This window comes from Lithobates pipiens, unplaced genomic scaffold (genome assembly GCF_037356315.1).
Source record: "Lithobates pipiens isolate NorthernLeopardFrog02 unplaced genomic scaffold, aLitPip1_a1.2 Scaffold_19, whole genome shotgun sequence".
NCBI lineage: Eukaryota > Metazoa > Chordata > Amphibia > Anura > Ranidae > Lithobates > Lithobates pipiens.
The window spans coordinates 340,039,165-340,061,670 of record NW_027507764.1 but is presented as its reverse complement, the minus strand read 5'-3'; the positions used below and the strand labels follow the sequence as shown (position 1 = coordinate 340,061,670).

Below are 22,506 nucleotides of genomic sequence, written 5' to 3'. Positions count from 1 at the left end.
AAAAGGACGCAAATTTTGTTTGGGTACAACATTGCATGACCGCGCAATTACCAGTTAAAGCAGCGCAGTGCCAAATTGTAAAAAGACCTCTGGTCATTTACCAGCAAAATGGTCCGGTCTGAAGGTGGTTAAAGAGAGAAGCTGTGTCAGTCGTTGAATAGAAGAGAAACATTTTTTCCTTAAACTTCCCTCTTACAATTGGGGTGCGTGTTATACAACGATAAACACAGTATTTAGATTGCTGAATATATTAATTAAAAAGGTAAAAAAAAAAAAATAGAAAAAAAGACAAAGAGTTCAGCTTTAATGTAAGAAATCTCACTAGGAAGTGTTAATGTTTTATAAAACATTGATAATAATCCTTTATGTACACAGGGGCAGGCATCCTTACCAAAAAACTGAAATAAATCACTGGATAACAGTAAAAGTTTTAATTCTATGTTTTAGAATAAAATACAATACAAAATAAGTCCTTCTATTCAAGTGCCATTTTTTTTGCATAGAGAATGAGATCAAGTTTAAATATAATCTCATTTCAAAATGTAAATGTTATTCGTTGAATCCCCTAATACATTTAAATCTGGTAATAGGGGCTAATGTTATGCATTTGGTCTTTGGTACATAATCAGCTTCTACGAGCTTCTTTTCCCAGCACTCTCTGCTGCTCCTCAGTGACTTCCAATGACCATGACGGCTAGGTTCCGCTGTAGATCTGCTCAGGCAGGGTGAGGTGCCCGGTCAGTGTAACATTTTGTCCTTTAAAACTTTTCAGGAAAGGTATCCATTTCCTGCTTGATTCGTTTCTCTATCAGCAACAATAGCTGGCTGTCAGTTGTTGGAATGCTGATGCTAACAAACACTTGCTTTTTAGTCTTCATTGCTGCAAATAAAAAAAAACAAAAAAAAAAAAAAAATGATTACTTCCCCATTCTTATTTTGTGCCAGCTAGGAGCCTAAGTTAACAAGTTTTGCAGCATGATCAAGTCCCCTTTCACACTAGAAGTGCTACATTAAAGCGGAGGTCCACCCTAAAGTGGACCTTCCGCTCATCGGAACCCTCCCCCCCTCTGGCGCCACAATTGGCACCTTTCAGGGGGGTGCAGGTACCTGTACAGTACAGGTATCTGCACCCACTTCCGGGATAGCTCTCTGCGGAAAGGGGCGTAGATTACGCCCCTTTCCGAAAGTCCCCCGCTGCCTGCTGGGAAACACACAGCTCCCAGAGGCAGCGGGTCCATCCTTATTGCGCAGCGCGACTCGCGCATGCGCAGTAGGGAACCGGGAAATGAAGCCGAAAGGCTCCACTTCCTAATTTCCCATACCAAAGAAGGCGGCGGCGGCACCCGAGAGACGATCGAGAGATCGGCTTCGGGTGCCGACATCGCGGGCGCGCTGGACAGGTAAGTGTCCATATTTTAAAAGTCAGCAGCTGCAGTATTTGTAGCTGCTGGCTTTTAAAAAAAAAAACGCGGATTCCCGGCGGACTCCCGCTTTAATGCACTGGCTTCAGCTCACCTTTAAAAAAAAAAAAAAAAGGAGGTATGTTAACACAGCGCACTGCATGCTCAGCATGTACATTGTGGTGCAGTGCAGAATGGATGCGTTCGACAATGATAAAGCATTGGAGTGTGTGCATTCAAAATGAAAGTTGCAGTAACACACCAGTGTCAAGGGAATTCTTGAAAGCCTTTTCCTGAGGAATATACAGTATATCAGTTGCTGACCTTCTGAAAATGCTTCCTGACTGGCTGCTATGTGGCCTCCACACTTCTGGAAATTCACTGACCTTGAACAGGTATGTATTTGAGCAGTTCACACATTAATTTAATGGAAGCAGCTAATTGATTTGGATCAAAAGGAATCAGCCAAACAAGTAGTATTTTCATAAAAAAGATCAGCAAAGCAATTGAGATTTCAAAAAAAAAAAAAAAAAAAAAGGTACCAGTTTACTCCTTTGTAGTTTCTACATGAATAAAGGCAGGCACAATTTTGGATCATGCCTTAATGATAAAATGATATATAATTTTAACTGCAATTTGTAGGTCTTTGTATATATTTGTCATAATCCTGAGGAATTCAATTTGAGTGATGGGAAAAAAAAAAAAAAAAAAAAAAAAAAAAAAAAAAAAAATGCACCCTTCCTCAAAGCTACACTTTTATGTACATGAAAAGCTACTTTTTTCTATAGACTTGCACGTTGATACATATTTTATATGCCCCAACAGAGTTTTTGTCACCTGAGTTACTGGACTTGTAGTTTCAAAACAGCTGGAGGGCCAAGGTTGCCTACCCCTGGTCTACATCAATAAGAAATGACAGCGGACCCCCTGCTGATTATTTCCCCCAGCAGATGTCTTGAAAGAATTTCACTAGCCTGGTACTGATGTCACAGGAAGTAATAAAATAAGTTTCTCGCTACAGCAACCAGATAAAAGCAAAAAATAACTGCTGGGACATTTTAGAGGGAGCGGGGTATGTTTGGAGGTAAATCTGGTAAAGTCTGAAGGCTCCATGTAGCTGGTGGACAAAAGAAAAACCAAGTTGTAAATAAATTAACATACATACCTAACCTCTGTGCAAAAGAACTTGAAGTAGGATCAGACTTGTCTCCAAGTATCAAAGTAGACAATGGTACGGTGTCCTAGAGAAATAAAGGTTAAAAAAAAAATTATATATATTTTTTTTTGCTTAATGATCAAATGGCTAATCTGTAAAATAATCAAACCCATTTTAAAAGATGGGTTTTACTTAAGGCCTCTTTCACACTGGCGGAGTTGCTCGCTCAGCAGGGGATGTCTCTGCTGATCATGCAATGCAGAGCAGATACAGCCCGCTGTCCTCTATGGGCTGTATCTCTATGGACCACCTGTCCGTATTCCTTCTGACTGTCATCCACCAGACGGATGGAGAATGGATCTCCTATCCGTCTGTTTTTAGCGGAAAGGATCGGATCTGATGTTGGCACGTTTGCTGACATCAGACGCTCTGATCGGGTGGACCCATACGGTCAGTGTGAAAGGGGCCTAAAGGGGTTACTCAATATAAACTGATGCAGATTAGGAAGAACTTGAGAGAAACACACACACACACACACACACACACACACACACACACACACACACACGTATCAGCAATAGCATCCTCTATATATTTTTCTGAGGACCACTTTCCTTTAAAACACAATAGGGCAATTCATTCAATTCCTCCTTCACAAAACAATAGATTACTGGTCTCTTACTCGCAAAGCGTAGCAGGATTTAAAGCGGAGGTCCACCCTAAAGTGGACCTTCCACCCATTGGAATCCTCCCCCCCCTCCGGCGCCACAATTGGCACCTTTCAGGGGGAAGAGGGGTGCAGGTACCTGTACAGTACAGGTATCTGCACCCACTTCCGGGATAGCTCTCTGCGGAAAGGGGCGTAGATTACACCCCTTTTCGAAAGTCCCCCGCTGCCCGCTGGGAAACACACAGATCCCAGAGGCAGCGGGTCCATCCTTATTGCGCAGCGCGACTCGCGCATGCGCAGTAGGGAACCGGGAAACGAAGCCGAAAGGCTCCACTTCCTGATTCCCATACCCAAGATGGTGGCGGCAGCACCCGAGAGACGATCGAGAGATCGGCTTCGGGTGCCGACATCGCGGGCGCGCTGGACAGGTAAGTGTCACTATTTTAAAAGTCAGCAGCTGCAGTATTTGTAGCTGCTGGCTTTTAAAAAAAGAAAAAAAAAAAATACGCGGACTCCCGCTTTAAGACTCTTATTACAAATGGCTATCTTGTAAGTGTACCATGCAAATAATCATTCTTAGCTCACCCAAAGCTTTGTTGGAGGTGTGGTGTAAACAGATTTACTGGACATCACTGATCCCTAAGCAATACCTTTCAGAGATCAGCATTGTAATACACCATACACACAATCCGAAAATCGCACAACAGATCGTTCGACTTTTTTCTTTTTTACAATTTCTTTACCATTTCAAACAAGGACAAATAAAAAAGAAAGCTTAAATGAAAACTCTTTCCATTGCTTAACAAAATATACATTACTATATATAACCTCATGCAAATCAAAATATTATATTCTCTTTATATCTAAGCTTCCATAACATTATATCTAGTCTATTTAATAAAAGCATCTTTTTGATTGATAGGTTGAAAAAGAAGAAGAGTTAAGGGGGTGGAAACAGGACAATCTCTCTCTGTATTCCACCCCCCTATTGTTTTAAATATCTGACCCAAGGGTTACGCTATCCCCAGGCCAAGACAAAATTCAACATCTTCCACCATTTCCCCTACCTCCCCTGTTTGAAATCCAATTCTTTCCCCTCCCCCACCCCCCGAAAGAAAAAAAAAAGAAAAAAACACCCCACCTTCTATATCTCGGTCCCATTGTGGGATGTAATTTAGTATTGGATGATAAAATCCTGTAACACCAAGTTGCTCTATGCAACAACTCCCCGCACTGTAAGTGCTCTAATTTAGGCCAAATTTTCAATTCCCTGTGTCGAAACACCTGTTCAACAGCCGGCCCATATGTACAGCCTGGTAATACTTATGCATGTCCGGAACTCCCAACCCTCCAAGTTGTTTAGGTAATGACAGTAATGTCCTTTTTATCCTTGGCTGTTTATATGACCAAATAAATTTGGTAAGTAATGTTTGAATTTTTCTGAAAAATTTCCTTGGTATTGAAATTGGGACTGCCTGGAGGAGGTACAGGAGTTTTGGTAAAATAGTAAATCTTAATTATATTAATTCTTCCAAACCAGGAACGTATTCCCCTATGCCATCTCTCCAGTACCCCACATATTCTACTTAATACTGGCACAAAATTTAATTCATATTTTTTTTTAAGGTCCTCTTCAATATTTATTCCTAATTATTTCAGACACTGATCCGCCCATCTGAATTTGAAATTTGATTTAATTAGATTTCTCATTCCCTTTGGGACTGCTACCATCAGAGCCTGACTTCGAAGTTTATTTGAAAAAAAGGATAATGTACTATATAGCTCAATCTCCCTGAAAAGATTCAGAAGTGAGATTATCGGGTTGGTCACTGAAAAAAAAAGCATATCGTCCGCATATGCAGCCACTTTGTTTTGGGTTCCTCCTATACTTATTCCTCAGATGTCCTTATTAGACCGTACTTTACACAACAATGGTTCGAGAATCAATGCGAATAACAAAGGGGACAACGGACACCCTTGTCTTGTCCCGTTTGTTGACGCTACTCCGTTCACTCTAACCTGTGCCGTGGTTCCTTTGTACATACTTTTAAGCCATCTAAATCATTCTCCCCCCTAGTTTTATAGGTCAAAAAACCGCAAACGTAAATCCCCACCCCACCTGGCCAAAAGCCTTCTCTGTGTCTGTCCCAAGAAAGATGCAGGGGGTCTCCGTCGAGTTGGCTATATGTATTAAGTTTAAGGCTTTAATAGTATTGTCCCTTGCGTCTCTTGTTGGCACAAATCCCACTTGATCTTGATGGATCAATGAGGGCAGGTATTGTTAAATCCTCCAGGCTATAATCTTTGCTGATTTTAAAATATTCAGCATTAAAGAGGGATATCGGTCTATAGCTTCCACATAACTTCACATCTTTGCCCTCTTGGTATAACCGAGATCATCTCTTTCACCGTTTCTGAATTGAAAAAAAAAAAAAAGGCTGTATCCCCTAGTTCATTAAACAGTTTGACCATGTAAGGGCCTAATTCTGATATGAATACCTTATAGTAATAAGCCGTTAGGCAATCCATCCCGGTTATTTCCCAATTTTTGCATGTCTTATTGCATTTTGTCCAGGTAATTGCACCTCCTCTCAATTTTTTCTCCTAATTACTGGTATGTATGTTTTTGAGTGTATTTCACACAATGCCCTCGCCAGTTTTCCACATTTGTTACCTGACTCCTAACTACACTTCCGTCCTATCTGTATTGCCATTTTGGCTTTATACTGCAGTAAGTCTGTCACTTGTCTACATGTATATACTAATTCTCGTTCTACTTCTATTGACTGAGCCTGTTTATGACATGCCTCCAATTGTTGAATTTTTATTAGAAGTTTTGCTAGTTTGGCGTCTCTTTCCTTCTTGATCCTCGATCTATGTTTAATTGGTATTCCCCGTATTACTGCCTTGTGCGTTTCCCAAATTGTCCCCGGGGAGCTTTCTACACTCACGTTTTCCTGAAAAAAGTACTTTATCTCTTTCCGCACATCTTCTATCACTGTTGGGTCCTGAAGAAGACTTTCATTCAACTTCCACCTTATTGGGGGGGGGGGGGGTCGAGTGACTTCTCTCTTAAAGATTATATTTAAAAAAAATTGGGGCATGATCTGACCAAGTAATTACACCAATAGAGGCTTCTCTAACTGAAGGTAGTTGTTTATTTGGAACAAAAAAATATGTATTCTTGAGTACACTTTATGCGGGTTTGGAAAAAAAATTAGTAATCCTTTTCCTTAGGATACAATATCCTACATACATCTACTAATCTTGCTTCTGCTATTGCTTTACTAATCTCTTTCCTTATTTTGGGTGACACTAACGATGTCCCTGAGGAGGCATCTTCGTTGGGAATGGGGGGGGGGGGGCATTAAGATCTCCTCTCACAATCAACTGTCCCTCCATAAGTTTTCCTAATGTTTTCTTTACAAAACCATCTTGCTGTACATTAGGGGCATAATAAGTTGCTAATGTCACGCCAACCCATCCCCCTCCCCCCCAATAGTTCCCCTAAGGAACAAGTATCTCCCGTTTACATCTGCCAGAGAATCCCTGAAATTGCACGCTACTTTATTGGACATCATGGTTACCCCCTTAGCTTTAGAATCAGGGTTGTTAGCATGGTACATTGTTGGATAGCTCCCATTTCTTAACAAAGAAAGTTTTTTTTTCCCCTGAAATATGTTTCTTGAATAAATGCTATATCTATTTGTAGTCTCTTTAGATCTTGAAATAACATTCATCTTTTTTCTGGGATGTTTAATCCCTTTACATTGAAGGAAATTATTGTTAGAGATTCCATCTTATTTATCCATCTTTAGTGGAGTGCTCTTTGAGTCCAAGCCTTGAGCATGGATAGAATTTTACTTCCCTCCAGGAGGACAACATGCAGCTTTACCCGTTTAAAGGTATTGAAAAACAGCTGCTCTTTTAAATTTACTATTTAATCCCCTTACATTCCAGGACACCATCTTAAAGTGGAAGTAAACTCAACTATCGTTTTCAGCCAAGGAAGCTGCCATCTTTGCCTCTGTTTAATCTTCAACTGCTATGGTGCTGCACAGGTGATTCGTTATGACACCAGCCATTGGATGGTTTGATAGTTTGGCTGAGAGCACAGCCAATGTGCAGTTAGCATTCCCGGCATGCTTTTTTTTTTCCATTGGTAATAAACCGAGAAATAAGCAGAATATATGATCCAGTGGCTTTCCAGCCCCTGGGACATACTTCCAGGAGATAAAGCAGTAATTGGTGCAAAATATCTAGGAAAATAGTTAAGTAACGTGCTAACCCCCCCCCCCCCCCCTTCCCTCCTGTTATACCAGAAAATTACAACTAAAAAATTAAAAACAAAGCCAAAAACAGTCCGGCATGCAGCTTCCAAATAGCTATCCAAAGAACAAAAAAAAAAAAAAACTGAAGAAGAAGTTCAACTAGTGGTGTTGAAAGATCGGCATTGTCAGATGAAACAGTTTCTTCACGCAGATCTCCGTGTCCAGCAGGGATAGGTGTGGAGTCTCTTCATAAAACAAACTGAGGGGTAAGTGTGTATCCAACGTAAAAGGAGCACCAACTGTGGCTCCGGTACTAGTTGAAGGAGAACAGTAGGATACTAAAGTTCAGGATGTGGAAGATCCGTGCATCAGATAATCTTAAGAAATCTTTATCTCAAGGCAGCCAGCCAGTCGTCAGCCTCAGATGGGGTGTCAAAAAAATAAATAAAAATAAAAATAAAAAAAAAAGGGGGACACTGCCGTCATGTTGGACCCGGAGTCGGCTGGGGTAGAGCATGCCGTATTTAATGTTTTTTTGCTCTAAGCCTTTTGCTGATATCATTAAAGGATTTCCTCTTCCTCTGTAGCTTAGCCATGAAATCAGGGAAGAGGAGGATGGAGGCGTTGCTGTAGTGTGGGATGCTTGCGAGCTTCAGCTAAGATCCTGTCTCTGTAATTGAGAAAGTGGACTAGGAAGGATCTGGGGAAATTCCCAGGGATGGCTCGGCCTGTGGGTACCCAATTGGCTCTCTCCACCACATACGTGGGGGGGGGGGGGGGTAACAGCTGTAAGACCCAGTAGTCCCTTGAAAAACTCCTCTGCAAATTAAACCAGATGGTCCCCCTCCGCTCCCTCAGGCAGGCCAAGGACTATTATGTTGTTCCGCTGTAGTCGATTTTCAGCATCGTCAGATTTAGTGACCAGGACCTGTACCGTGCACTGTAGCTTGGCGATGGATGTGCCGTGTGAGGCAGTAAAATCCTCGGTCACAGAGATCCTAGCCATAGACTCTGTCATTCGTCCCCTGATGTTATCCAGGTCGTTCCTTAACAGGTTGCATTCTACAGCAAGATGGTCTATGCACACTAGCAGTGAGGTCCTGCTCCTCGGCTCAATTGCTTCCCTCCTCCTGGTAGCGGGATGAGCAGGAGGCTAGAGATGTGGAGACTGTGCTGCTGGGCCCCCGATTGTGAGAAGTCCCATGCAGTTTAGTAGGATGGGGGCTAAGAAGATGATGGCTCAACAGGCCGCTGCCATCTCCTACAGACACTAACAGCTGGGCAGAATAAGCCCCAGGAGGTCACAGTCCAGAGGTATGGGTTATATCCACCAGCAGCCCTCCACCCTCCGTCAAACCCACAGGTGATGGTAGGGTATTAGGGATGGAAGGCCCAGGTAGTTGGGATAGAAGCAGGACTTTCCAGCCAGCCCACAGCAGCAGTCTACACCAGTTAGTTCTATTGGTGTTCAGCAGGGAGGTGGAGGATAGTGGGATAGCTGAGGGCAGCAGTGACCGTGCTCCAGCTGACCGCGGTGCTGCTCAACTGGCCGGAGGCGTGGGAAAGTGCGGTGGGCGGCAGGCTATCTCGGAGGCCCAGCAGACCCCGCCAGGCACTCAAAGGGACAGGCCAGATGGTGAGGGGAGTTGTAGGATCGGCATCTCCCCAGTGGATTTGGCACAATACGGGCACAGGCTGCAACAGGGTGTGTGGAGGAGCAATCAGGAAAGTGAAATTACTGTTTTCTGATTACTGGGTGCACGGATGGGAATTAGGATACCCGGAGCTCGGCGACTTTATCCATATGTTTTGGAGGTGCCCGAAATTATTTAGATATTGGACGCAGGTTATAGCTCAGATGAACAGTATCTTTAATCTAACATTGAAAGCAACGGTCAGGACTTGCCTCCTGACTATACCTGAGAAATCTATAATTCCCAATGTTACTAAAACACCAGTGATTAGATGTCTCTTCCAAGCAAGGAAGCTAATTGCTCAACAATGGCATTCACACTCGGGCCCGACAGTTGAACCTGGTTGTCAACCATAAAAACGACAATTGGCAATGAAAGGGTCTTCTTTATCAAACAGGGCAATAATAAGAAGTTTATGGGGGCCTAGTCTATGGAAGTTGGGGATTCCACTATAGGTAGACGGGCTGCATTAGCTTTTGCCACCGAAAACTGACTCTCCCCATGAATCTGTTTTTTTTTTTCCTTTGGATGTGACTCCTTTACTATTTCTTTATCTTTAACTTAGTTTTTTTAAGAGTGTCTCTCCCGTTTTATGAAGGGTGGGCCCTTCCTCCTCTTTAGGACTTCTCTGCTGGCCTCTTCATAACTCTGACTGTCAATCTGAGAAGGATATGGCTACAGAACTGCAGAGCAGAGGGAGGAGGCTATATTTGAATTGTGTGTACGATGGGATCCTGTGGGGATCGAGGGGGGGAGCAGGGGGAGGGAAATTTAACTTAGGTTTGAGATGCCAGGACAACAGATATAGTTATGGTGCATACTTTGCGAACACTAGGAGATCTTATCACTTTACTTATTTCCTTTTTTGTATTTTTCAAATGTTACGAAATTTCTATGTGATCACAAGCAATCTTTAACCACTTGCTTACTGGGCACTTAAACCCCCCTCAGTCCCAGACCAATTTTCAGCTTTCAGCGCTGATGCACTTTGAATGACAATTGCGCGGGCATACAACACTGTACCCAAATAAAATTTTTATCATTTTTTTCCCACAAATAGAGCTTTCTTTTGGTGGTATTTAGTTACAGCTCGGAGTTTTATTTTTTGCTAAACAAACAAAAAAAAGATGCAAAAAAAAAAAAAAATCATGTTTTAATAGTTTGTTATAAAATTTTGCAAACGGGTCATTTTTCTCCTTCATTGAAGTGCGCTGATTAGGCGGCACTGATGGCTGCATTGGTGGGCACTGATGGGCTGCATTGGTGGGCACTGATGGGCTGCACTGGTGGGCACTGATAGGCATAGTTAAGGCGGCACTAATAGGCACAGATAAGGCGGCACCGATGGGCACAGATAAGGCGGCACTGATGGGCAAAGATGGGCACAGATAAGATGGCATGGATGGGTGGCACGGATAAGTGGCACGGATGGGTGGCATGGATGGGCACTGATAGGTACCACTGATAGATGGGACTGATGGGCACTGATAGGTGGCACTGATAGGTGGCTCTGATAGGTGGCACTGCTGGGCACTGATGGGCGGCACTGCTGGGCACTGATGGGCGGCACTGCTGGGCACTGATGGGCGGCACTGCTGGGCACTGATGGGCGGCACTGGGTCGCAGTACCTTTGAGGCAGATTGTGGGCACTGTTGGTGGCACTGCTGGGTGGCACTGTGGGTGGCACTGTGGGTGGCACTGTGGGTGGCACTGTGGGTGGCACTGTGGGCACTGATGGGGGGCACTTACTTTTATTCAGGATGGCACGGCGGTGGGCAGGTGGGCACTGGCAGGGGGCAGGTGGTCAGCTGTATTGCTGGCCGTGATCGGGACTGATGTCCCGATCACGGCCGCCGGTGATCGGCTTTTTTTTTCTCTCCTCGCGCTGTCAGCGCGAGGAGGAATAATAGCCGATTACCGGCTCCGTTCTATCACATGATCAGCTGTCATTGGCTGACAGCTGATCACGTGATAAGGGGTCGGGATCGACCCCTTGCACGGATCGGTGATCAGGCGAGTCTCACGGACTCGCCGATCACAGAGCGCGCCGCGCGCGCCCCTCAGGGGGCGCGCAGGCCGCTCGTATCCGGGACGACGTCAATAGACGTAGTCCCGGAAATGTAGGTCCGCGCTGATGCCGTCTTTTGGCAATAGCGCGGATCTGTAGTGGTTAAATTTATGCAATCAAATATGCCACGATGATGTGGAATTGTGAATGAGACACAAATGAGCGGCAAGCTGAATCTAGTCTCTGGTAAATCACTGATGTGGCGCAAAAGGAAAAAAATAAAATAAAAAAGGAAGGATACCCGGAGCTCTCACGTCTGGTGCCGTTTACATCCGGACACGCCGCCCCCCCGCCCCCCCCTATCGACTTACTTATACTTACCTTACCTCGACATACTTACCTTGGGTTTATGTACTTTGGTCAACCTACCACTAATGCCCCCAATACTACCCTCTGGAATATGTTCCACGCTGACTATAGCTACATCTGGACCCAACAATCGCCCAGTTTAAAAACCCCTCTAACTTTTTTGGCCATCTTCATTCCCAGCTGATTTCCTCATTTAGGTGCAGTCCGTCCCTTCTATAGTGCCAGTTATCGACTGAGAAGTTGGTCCAGGAACCCAAACCCCTCCTTACCACACCAGCTCTTCAGCCACTTGTTTACTTCCCTAATTTCCCCCTATGCCTTTCTGGTGAGGCTCAATGTACCAGTAGTATTCCTGAGAATACTACCTTGGAGGTCCTTTTCCTCAATTTAGCTCTTAAGTCCCTAAAATCGTTCTTTAGGCCACTCCATCTGTCTCCGGCTTTGTCATTGGTGCCAACGTGCACCATGACAGCTGGGTCTTCCCCAGTCCCTCCCAGTAATCTATCCACCAGATCCGTGATGTGCCAAACCCAAGCGCCCGGTAGACAACATACTGTTCGGCGCTTCAGGTCTTTGTTACAGATTGGCCTTTCCGTCTAAGAATTGAGTCCCCTACCACCAGAATCTGTCTTTTCTTTCCCTTCGCTTCACTCCCCCTCCCCCGCCCCATTCTCACTGGAGGAGTCCTTCCCCCAGCAGATAGAGTTCCTCAGCCCCAGCAGTGCTGGTCCCTGACTGATTTTACCAATGTCACTCACGCAATTACTTATTGGGATGCTCCAGCCCTGGATCGGCCTCCCTGACTGTCACGCATCTACTCTTTGCTAGTGCCTGCACCTCTGTCTCCACTCGCCTCTATGCTGGCCCCTGCCACCACCTGCCGTGTACGTTCTTGCCTCTCCTTTAGTATGGAGGGACTTGTAGTGCATTTTCAGACAACTGTACTGGATAAACGAAAATCATATGATCTGGTATTGTACGAGGAAAATTTGTGCTTGTCCGATCAAATATCGATGAACTGTCGTGATCAGCTCTCAAAAGCTCTGTACCAACGATCCGATTATTGTAAAATGGCATCAAAAGCAGTATTTTCCATCCGATTTTCAGATCGTGTGTATGGGCCATTAGAGTACACCCTTTCCCATACCTTTTCAGCCAGAGACCTACTTCTTTTTAATGTAATCTTTTACAAAATTACAAACATGTAATCAGAGCAAAGGGGTTTAAAGGCGAAGTTCACCTTTTGTTTTCCTCTAAATTCCAGCTCCCTATGTACCAATATAGCATTAATGTACTTCTTTTGCAAAAATAAAAACAGTGCTCCATTAATTCTACACAGGCTTACCTTACTGTCTTAAGCCCAGGTTCACACTGAGAGCAGGTTTGAAATAAATTTCAAACACAGCATTTCAGTCGGACTTCGGAGGGCGATTTAACAGACATCTGTGCAGGTTCATGCACAGATGTCTATTGAAAAAAAAAGAATCGCCAGAAGCAATGCAGAAACCAGTTTTGGGAATTGGTGCGACACCGCTCTGATTCGGACGGTGTCATTGTCGGCAATAGGCTCCGATTTGGCATGCGATTTGACCTTTTGGCTGTAGGCTTTGGAGTCAGACACATTGGGAAATGTAGAGCTTGAACGATTTGTTTTGTTTTTTTAATAGGAATTCCAACCTTTTATCCGTTGGATCCCTAAGTATTTTGAGTATCGTCTGCCAGACAAGTCAAACTTATTCACAAAGGATATTGTAGCATCAATTGCCGATATACCCTACTTAGTGAAATTTCTCTACCATATGATAAAGTGTGAAAACTTTTTAGAAAGGAAAATAATGCTTATCTGGGTGAACCTCCAGATACAAAAAAAAAATAAAATAAAAAAAACCCCTTTCCAACAAAGAATGGACAGGAAAAAGCACGCACAACTTGGAGGCTTTAGCGAATCTAAACGCTCAGATAAGAGTACATAAATGTGGAGCGGATCATTCAGCAAGAAATTGTACCATCAATCTTACAGATTGTGAAAGCCGACTCTCCCGCATTTGACACCTCAGAAGAGGAGTCATCAGCCTCCTAGGGACCCCTTCATGATGGGTTCTGTTAACAAACCTTCAGGAGCCAGGGAAACCCACAATCCTGGACCTGTAATAGCACCTCCACCAGTAAAACTTTATGGCCTTGATACCAAAAGTACTGGATCCCGGGGTCCAGCTCTCTAAAAAGAGAAGCGTTTACAGGCAAAACCTTGTTTCTTCAGACACGAGGCCCAGGTACCATTCAATTTGGCCTAAAAGACACTTTGAATGTATCCGGCTGCATAGCTAGCCCCAGTGAGGCAACTTCCCGTTTAGGGTGTGCCAGTGTCCAGCACCTGAAGGTGGAATATAACCCACATAGCAATTACTATGCCTCTGTGTCCCGTGATGTACGATTAAAGAAACGGGGGGGGGGGGGGAGAATGCTAGGGGGAACCCAATATCTGAGGAATAGAGTTGAGAATCATTGCCCTATACCACCTCGATAAAATATTAGAATTGGTCTCTTGTATTTTAGAGCAGATACAGGAGGTCTGCATCAGTCTCAGTCCCTGGGAACAAGCACTCCATCTACGTTTCCCACTCCTTCGTCTGTTAGAGTCAAGTAACCTCCATTCTTCCTCACTATACATTTCCTTTATAGACTCCATATTTTACAAACTATAAAACAAGTTGTTGTTTAATGGGACAACCTACTCCTTAGATTTCTTCTTTCCCATCTTCTATCATTTCTATTAAGTTCAAGCTTTTCTATAAGTAACATGCTGAACACCCAGTATTCTCACACAACATGAGGATTTCATTTCTGTTGGCAAGAACTGACTAAAGGAAATGGATCTACAAAAGTTGGCTCCCTTGTTGCATTTCCTGTACGAATGTACAGTGCATCCAGAAAGTATTCACAGTGCTTCACTTTTTTCACATGTTATGTTATAGCCTTATTTCAAAATAGATTAAATTCATTATTTTCCTCAAAATTCTACAAACAATACCACATAGTACAATGTGAAAGAAGTCTGCGTGAAATCCTTGCAAATATATAAATATATCAAAATTGAGCTTAGGTGCATCCTGTTTCCACTGATCATCCTTGAAGTGTTTCTACAACTTGATCGGAGTAAATTCAGTTGATTGGACATGATTTGGAAAAGGCACACACCTGTCTATATAAGGTCACACAGTTAACAGTGCATGTCAGATCACAAACCAAGCCATAACGTCCAAGAAATTGTCTGTAGTCTGTGGCCTTCATAATCTGTAAATTGAAGAAGTTTGGAACCACCAGGACTCTTCTTAGAGGGGGCTGCCCTGCCAAAGTAAGCGATCAGGAGAAGGGCCTTAGTCAGGGAGGTGAACATTTCTCTGTAGAGAGGAGAACCTTCCAGAGGAACCACCATCTCTGCAACACTCCATCAATCAGGCCTGTATGGTAGAGTGGCCAGACGGAAGTCACTTCTTAGTAAAAAGGCACATGACAGCCAGCCTAGAGTTCGTCAAAAGGCAACTGAAGGACTCTCAGACCATCAGAAACAAAATTCTCTGGTCTGATGAAACAAAGATTGAATTCTTTGACCTGAATGGCAAGCGTCATGTCTGGAGGAAACAGGCATTGCTCATCACCTGGCCAATACCATTCCTACAGTGAAGTATGGCGGTGGCAGCATCTTGCTGTGGGGATGTTTTTAAGCAGCAGGAACTGGGAGACAAGCCAGGATCAAGGGAAATATGAATGCAGCAATGAGATCCTTGATCGAAACCTGCTCCAGAGCGCTCTGGACCAGTGGCCCAGCCAGAGCCCAGATTTGAAACCGATTTAACATCTCTGGAGAGATCTAAAATTGGCTGTGCACTGAAGCTCCCAATCCAACCTGATGGCGCTTAAGAGATCCTGCAAAGAATGGGAGAAACTGCCCAAAAATAGGTATGTGAAGCTTGTAGCATCACTCAAAAATACCAGAGGCTGTAATTGATGCCAAAAGGTGCTTCAAAGTATTGAGCAAAGGCTGTCAATAATTATGCACATGCGATTTATTTTTTTACGTTGTTATGGGGTATTGTTTGTAGAATTTTGGAGGAAAATAATGAATTAAATCCATTTTGAAATAAAGGTTGTAACATAACAAAATATGAAAAAATGTAAGCGCTGTGAATACTTTCTGGATGCACTGAATCCACGGCTTTAACATTATCCTGAACAAACAGGCATCTTTAGTTTCAGAAAAACTCATTAACAGGGCAGACATCCAAAAAACATATACCTTTAGGCCGGATTCGTGCCTGGGGTCCAATGCATTCCTATTCACCGGTTCAGGTGCGAATCAGTCCTGAATTTTTGCCTGAACTCACACCCGACTTGGACCCAAAAGACGCACAGGATCCTTTTTGAATGCAGACCATAGCCGCCCTGGACCTGTGTGAACCCGGCTTCATTGGGAGCCGGTCACACTCGCCTGTCGTGCGAATTGGATGTGGAGAAACTTGCATATGTGTGAACCCAGCCTTAAAAACCAAGTTGACAATAGCAATTCAAATACTTGTGTCCTGACAGATTCTACTACAAAGCCACTGCAAAGATGGTGTTATGGTGACAGGCTTTAAAGAGAACCTTCACCCTCTTCATCAACTTTTCTTATTCTCCCCACCCCCTCCTTTCACAGAAATGCTAATAGTTTTCTTTTGCAAATACATTTTTTTCCCCCTTTTTAATTTGTACAGGCCCCTTGAATGATGTACACCCAGCTCCCCATAGCCTCCTCAGATACTTGTATCATGCCTTCCAAGAGGCTTTGATGCAATTTAGAACACGGTGCACATGCAACGCCTCGTCAGGGGGCTGGTTCCAAGAAACGGAAACGGACAGCATGCTCCAGATACTGTAACGTCAGCAAAGAAGTTGATGTCCCAGAATCTGGTGTGCGGGGATGAAGCAACAGATCAGTGCTGGATTTGCTGGGCATGCATTTTAATTTAGCATACCACAGTGGGGAAAAAAAAAAGAAGGGGTTTAAAAAATAAACTTATGCAAAGTGGCGAAGTTCCTCTTTAAATAACTGAAATAAATATGGAGTCTGTGGGCAGCTGAAAGCATCCTGGAAGCTGTGTCACTGCAGCATCCTGGAAGAAAAATTAATGATGAGTCTTGAGTTCCCTTTGACGTCAGCTGTGGCATGCATATTCTGAGCCTGTGACTTAAACGTAAAGAAAGCCAAAAAGCTAGCAATGGCAGCCTCCACAGATTTCTCAGCACAGGTTTCTAATTCTAATCCTGACAATTTAGTCTGCATATTTTTTTTTTTTTTTGCTACAAGATGCTAGTTTTAGCAGAATCCACTAGATGGAGCCAACCACCATAATAAAAGCTGCAAAGTTGGTGGCTAAAAAGGTAAAGCTTTTCAGAAAGAAAGACAGACCAAAGAAAGCCAAGGAACTTAATGCAGTAATCGACGACCACATGCAAAATGTATGCCAGTTATTTGAAAATGTGATGAAGGATATAAAGCAGCTGGCCACTACAAGGGGATTTATTGAACAGTTTGTATGCCCAATGAAGTCACATAGAGTGGTTCGTGCTCCACCATGCCCAAGTATTTTCTTTGCTTTTATTATTATGGTTTCATATAGCGCCAACAGTTTGCACAGTGCTTTACAACAATGGGGAAAACAGTACAATCACAACATAATTCAATACAGGTTTGCAGCTGAACAGGTTTGAGGGGTGAGTAAATGAAATGTATCTGCTTCTAGAGAGGTTGGCATTAAAGTGATTGCCACTTTTATAAAAAGCTCCCATCCCCTCTGTCTTATAACAATAGCTTCTCCCCTGTGCTAGATTATAAATATGCTTATCTGTACTGATAACACAGTGGCTCCCTGTGATCATGTGACTCCTTGGCTCTCTCTCCTCTGCCCGGCTGACAGTTCTAGGGGGCAGGGCCGAGCATTGCCATGGATATCAGCTGGGGAGGAGAGGAGAGAGCGCCAAGGAGTCACATGATCACAGGGAGCCGCTGTGTTATCGGTACAGATAAGCATATTTATTATATAAACACAGGCACAGGGGAATGTATTGTAATATTACAGAGGAGATGGGAGCTTTTATTATTAAAAATGAAAGCAGCAGGAGCGAAGGGGGCGGGCACTGACACAAGCATACAGGCAGGGAGGGAGATGGCCACAGGAGGAGACAGAGCTGGGCTGCAGATGACAGAGGCATGTAAAATGACCAAGGTGTCAGGGCTCAGGAGCCATGATACACCATGGCCAGTTTACAAAGGAGAGCACTGTGCTGTATAACATGCTTTAAAAAGGCAACAGGATATGTTTTTTTTTTTTTTTTTTTTTTTTGGGTTAACAAATGCTTTTTTAGCAGGGAGCTGGCTATCCTACCTGCAGTATCAGAAGACACTCTGCAACATTGCTGTAGTGAGACTATTTCCCTCTAGTGCCAGCTGAGACTGTGTCATCACAACCTGTCAGCAGAGTGATTACCACCAGGGAGCACAGCATAAAGGTAACTGTAGTTCCAGGACTCAAGTTTCACATTCAGATTGAACTGTATGGAACCGCAAGAGCCAGCATGCTTTGCAGAAGAGAAACTACAGACTCCATCTTGTTTTGCTGAGGGATTTTCAGACAGCACAAGGCAGAGGAAGAGATCAGACCTAAGGGAGAGGTACTGCTTCCTAGGTGATTTCACTACACGATTTAGGCCTCCGCTGCTCGTCCGGACATCCAGCCTGAGAGAGGGGGATCCCAGGTGCACGTCCAGGCGCACCTGCACTGAGAGTGAAGCGTTCCAGTGTGAGGTGACCAGTCAGGTTGCCAGGAGAGCCTGCTTGTTCCAGGACGTTTGCATGGGCCTTGACCGCAGGATTGGGTGCGAGGGCTTTTGCCCATTTGCAGGAAACAGGGACACTGCACCACAGAATAAGTTAAATGGACACTGTATACAGACATCATTGTGGTTAGTCATCTTGCTGAAATTTGTAGTGCCATAGGGCTAAATGATAAGGTCATCCATTTCCAGGGACACTGTATACAGACACTATAGTACCTTCACCTTGCTGAGAAACATCCTGCCTTCCTTGATAATACGGGTCAGTTGTGTTTGACCCTGCTATTCAGGAGTTTAAGTGCACCAATGAAAGTGGCTAGCTGAAGACACAAAGTCTTATCTTTTCTTCAAAGGGACTGAAGCTACTAGTGCCATATGGACCCAAACACACATATATAGGGCTCTGGTGCCAGCGTTAGCAGTAATGCGCTGCTGTTATAGCGGCACACTTTAAAAACCCGCTAGCAGCCAAGGAAAGGGTTAAAAGTGCCCATGTTGGGGCAATTATTTCAATGGATAGGGGCAGTGGAGAAGCGGTGTATACACTGCTCCCCCACCACCCCAAAAGATGCTGCTTGCAGGACTTTTTTTTCACATCCTGCAAGCACACTGTCCCAGTGTGAAAGCACTCAGGCTTTCACACTGGGGGAGGCATGAGAGGCGCTTTACAGGCACTTTTTAGCACATAAAAAAAAAAACACCGGAAAAGCTCCACAGTGTGAAAGGGGTCTAAAGGTAACCAATCTGATAGGGATAGTTAAACTGTGATTTATTGTTAGTGAAGTATTTGCCTCTGTTCTTGGGGTTATTTTTAGGTTTTGAATACCCTGAAAGCAGCCTGAATATGGTATTGAGCAATATTGCTCTTAAAGTGGTTTTAAACCCAGATGAAAAAAATAAATAAATAAAAAACACCTGCAAGACAAAGGCATAATGAGCTAGTATGCCTTGAAGCTAATGCAGCTGTTGCAGCAGTCCTGATAACACTGACAGGCGACATGTCTCCCAGAGTTTTTTTCGTGTTGGCGGGCTCCGGCGCAGTGATTGGCTGGAACCGAGATTACATCATTCCCAAGCGCGATACGCACGGGAGCCGCTGGTCACGACACAGAAACTAACGAAAGCAGTTTTTTCAGTGCACATGGGTCGGGAAAGTCGGCACATGCGGATATAGTGAATATCTCCTAAACTGCAAGTTGAGACGGACCTGTCAGAGCCCTGCTCTCCTCTATGGAGAGATCGGATGACCGCCTCTCCTTTTTCATCCGATTCGATCTGCCACATGGATGGAAAATAGGGTCACCATCCATCTAGCTTTTAGACCCCTTTCACACCAGGGCGTTTTGCAGGCGCTATAGCGCCTGCAAACAGCCCTAAAGAAGCTGCACCATTGTGTGTAGTGTGAAAGCCAGAGGGCTTTCACACTACAGTGGTGCGCTGGCAGGACGTCAGAAAAAAGTCCTGCCAGCAGCTTCTTTGGAGCGGTGTGTTTACCGCTCCTCCACCGCTGCTCCCCATTGAAATCAATGGGGCAGCGCTGTAATACCGCCGTCAAAACGCCGCTATTGCGGCGATTTTAACCCTTTCTCGGCCGCTAGTGGGGGGTAAAAGCACTCCGCAAGCGGCCGAAATGCACCGCGAATACGGCGGTAAAACGCTGCTAAAAATAGCGCCGTTTTACCGTCGACGCAATGGGCAGTGTGGTGTGAAAGGGGTCTTACAGACAGGATTGGATCGGATAGCAGCGGTGTCAGCTGACATGTGCTGCCCCATTGGAGTGAATGGAGCGTCCGATCAGGTCCACCTGAAAAACTAAGAGATTTACTAAAATCGGAACACTGAATCTGATGCAGCTGTGCATGGTGGCCAACTTCTAACAGCTTGTTCAAATAAGCTTTGACAATAAAACCTGAAGGCTGGTTTCTATGCAGAGCTGCACAGAATTTTGCACTCTCCAGTTTTAGTAAATCCCCCCTCTTTAAAGTCACAGAGCAGCACATGTCCTGAGGATCATGAAACCTTTTTATATGTCATGATTAAAAGGCTTCATCTTTAATCCCAACACTAATGCATTTCTACCCTGTGTGAACCCACACAGGGCAGCAATGTGTTAGCGTTGGCACTAAAGATGTAACATTTTAGTTGTGACAAATAGAGATTTCATGATCCTCAGGATGTGTGCTGCTCCTTGACATTACATATGGACCAGGAGCAGATTGCAAACACCATCCAACTGCGCATGTTGCGGATACCAGGGGTTGAGCAGCAGTTAGTTTATTATTTATATATTTGTGGGAGATAAATACTGCCACCAATGTGAACTGGGCCTATAGGGTAGACTTGCTGAAGGCAAATAGGCTGTTCACTTTGCAAGGGGATTTTCCCCAAGATTTTAGCGAGTATGGTGAAATTTCACTTGGCAAAAAACACTGAATCAAGGAAATAAAATAATAGAACAAACAGCATTTTTTCCTGCACATAATTGGATGATGGATGTTACCACCTTGACTAAGCTCTGGGGGAAATTCCCCTGCAAAGTTAACAGTCTATTTGCCTTTAGTAAATGACTCCCATGTGTGACAGTGTGCTGCGCAAAATTTCAACACGTCCCCTTTGTCAGCGCACACCATGGTGGTACAGCGGTCGGTGAGAATGTAAGGCACATGGGGTGCGAATGAGCTCCTATCCCTTATTCTAGGGTGCGTCTATGTAAATGAGCCCTATCCCTTATTCTAGGGTGTGTATGTAAATGAGCCCCTATCCTTGATCATGCCAGGGTGTGTCTATATAAATGAGCCCCTATCTCTTATTCTAGGGTGTGTATGTAAATAAGCCCCTATCCCTGATCATGCCAGGGTGTGTCTATGTAAATGAGCCCCTCTTATTCTTATTCTAGGGTGTGTATGTAAATAAGCCCCTATCCCTGATCATTCTAGGGATGTGTATGTAAATGAGTCCCATGCCTTATTACAGGGTGTGTCTATGTAAATGAGCCCCTATCCTTTATTCTAGGGTGTGTATGTAAATGAGCCCCTATCCTTGATCATGCCAGGGTGTGTCTATATAAATGAGCCCCTATCTCTTATTCTAGGGTGTGTATGTAAATAAGCCCCTATCCCTGATCATGCCAGGGTGTGTCTATGTAAATGAGCCCCTCTTATTCTTATTCTAGGGTGTGTATGTAAATAAGCCCCTATCCCTGATCATTCTAGGGATGTGTATGTAAATGAGTCCCATGCCTTATTACAGGGTGTGTCTATGTAAATGAGCCCCTATCCTTTATTCTAGGGTGTGTATGTAAATGAGCCCCTATCCCTTATTCTAGGGTGTGTATGTAAATGAGCCCCTATCCCTTATTCTAGGGTGTGTAGGTAAATGAGCCCCTATCCTTGATCATGCCAGGGTGTGTCTATATAAATGAGCCCCTATCTCTTATTCTAGAGTGTGTATGTAAATAAGCCCCTATCCCTGATCATTCTAGGGATGTGTATGCATATGAGTCCCATGGCTTATTCCAGGGTGTGTCTATGTAAATGAGCCCCTATCCCTTATTCTAGGGTGTGTATGTAAATGAGCCCCTATCCCTTATTCCAGGGTGTGTATGTAAATGAGCCATTATCATTCTAGGGTGTGTCTATGTAAATAAGCCCCTATCCCTTATTCTAGGGTGTATCTCTATGTAAATGAGCTCCTATCCCTTATCATTCTAGGAGGTTCACATTGGAAGCCAATGCACCGATAATACAAGTAACGCGAAGGGAGGCCAGTGGCGGCTCCCAGTAAGGACTCACATATCTGCTGCACATGGCCATTGCCAGGTTCCTCAGGCTGGGGGAGAAGCCGACCCACACCAGGAAGCAGTCTTGTAGGCTCATCACATGGAAGTGCACCGCTCTGTCACAGAGCTTGTCGCTGAAGTTGTGTATAGAGATGGGACGAGAGCTACACTCTTCCATGTCTTCCACACACCCACCTGGCAGCGCCGCGCTTTTCTGCACGTCATCTGTCGCTGAGACACAGGACGCCATATTGGATGGGGGCGAGCCTGAGTCTGGGGAAGCTGC

At 44.3% G+C, this 22,506-nt stretch overlaps 1 protein-coding gene across 1 annotated transcript; it reads right to left on the bottom strand.

Annotated features, from left to right (window-relative positions):
- Positions 1-416: 416 nt before the first annotated feature.
- PSMG4 (proteasome assembly chaperone 4) lies at positions 417-22,485 on the bottom strand. Its single transcript, XM_077492119.1, has 3 exons — positions 22,234-22,485; positions 2,566-2,641; positions 417-880 (listed from the first exon to the last, which is right to left on the bottom strand). Exons 1-3 carry the CDS (start codon positions 22,468-22,470, stop codon positions 759-761), a joined length of 435 nt encoding a protein of 144 aa, XP_077348245.1. The 5' UTR covers positions 22,471-22,485; the 3' UTR covers positions 417-758.
- Positions 22,486-22,506: the final 21 nt, after the last annotated feature.

Bases quoted from the DNA above. Each gene is read 5' to 3' on its own strand.
- PSMG4 (XM_077492119.1), bottom strand. From the start codon at position 22,470: ATGGCGTCCTGTGTCTCAGCGACAGATGACGTGCAGAAAAGCGCGGCG. The intron at 2,642-22,233 runs GTGAGTCCTTAC...TTATTTCTCTAG, and splicing joins TGGCCATGTGCAGCAGATAT to GACACCGTACCATTGTCTAC. The intron at 881-2,565 runs GTATGTATGTTA...TTTTATTTGCAG, and splicing joins TTCTTTTGCACAGAGGTTAG to CAATGAAGACTAAAAAGCAA.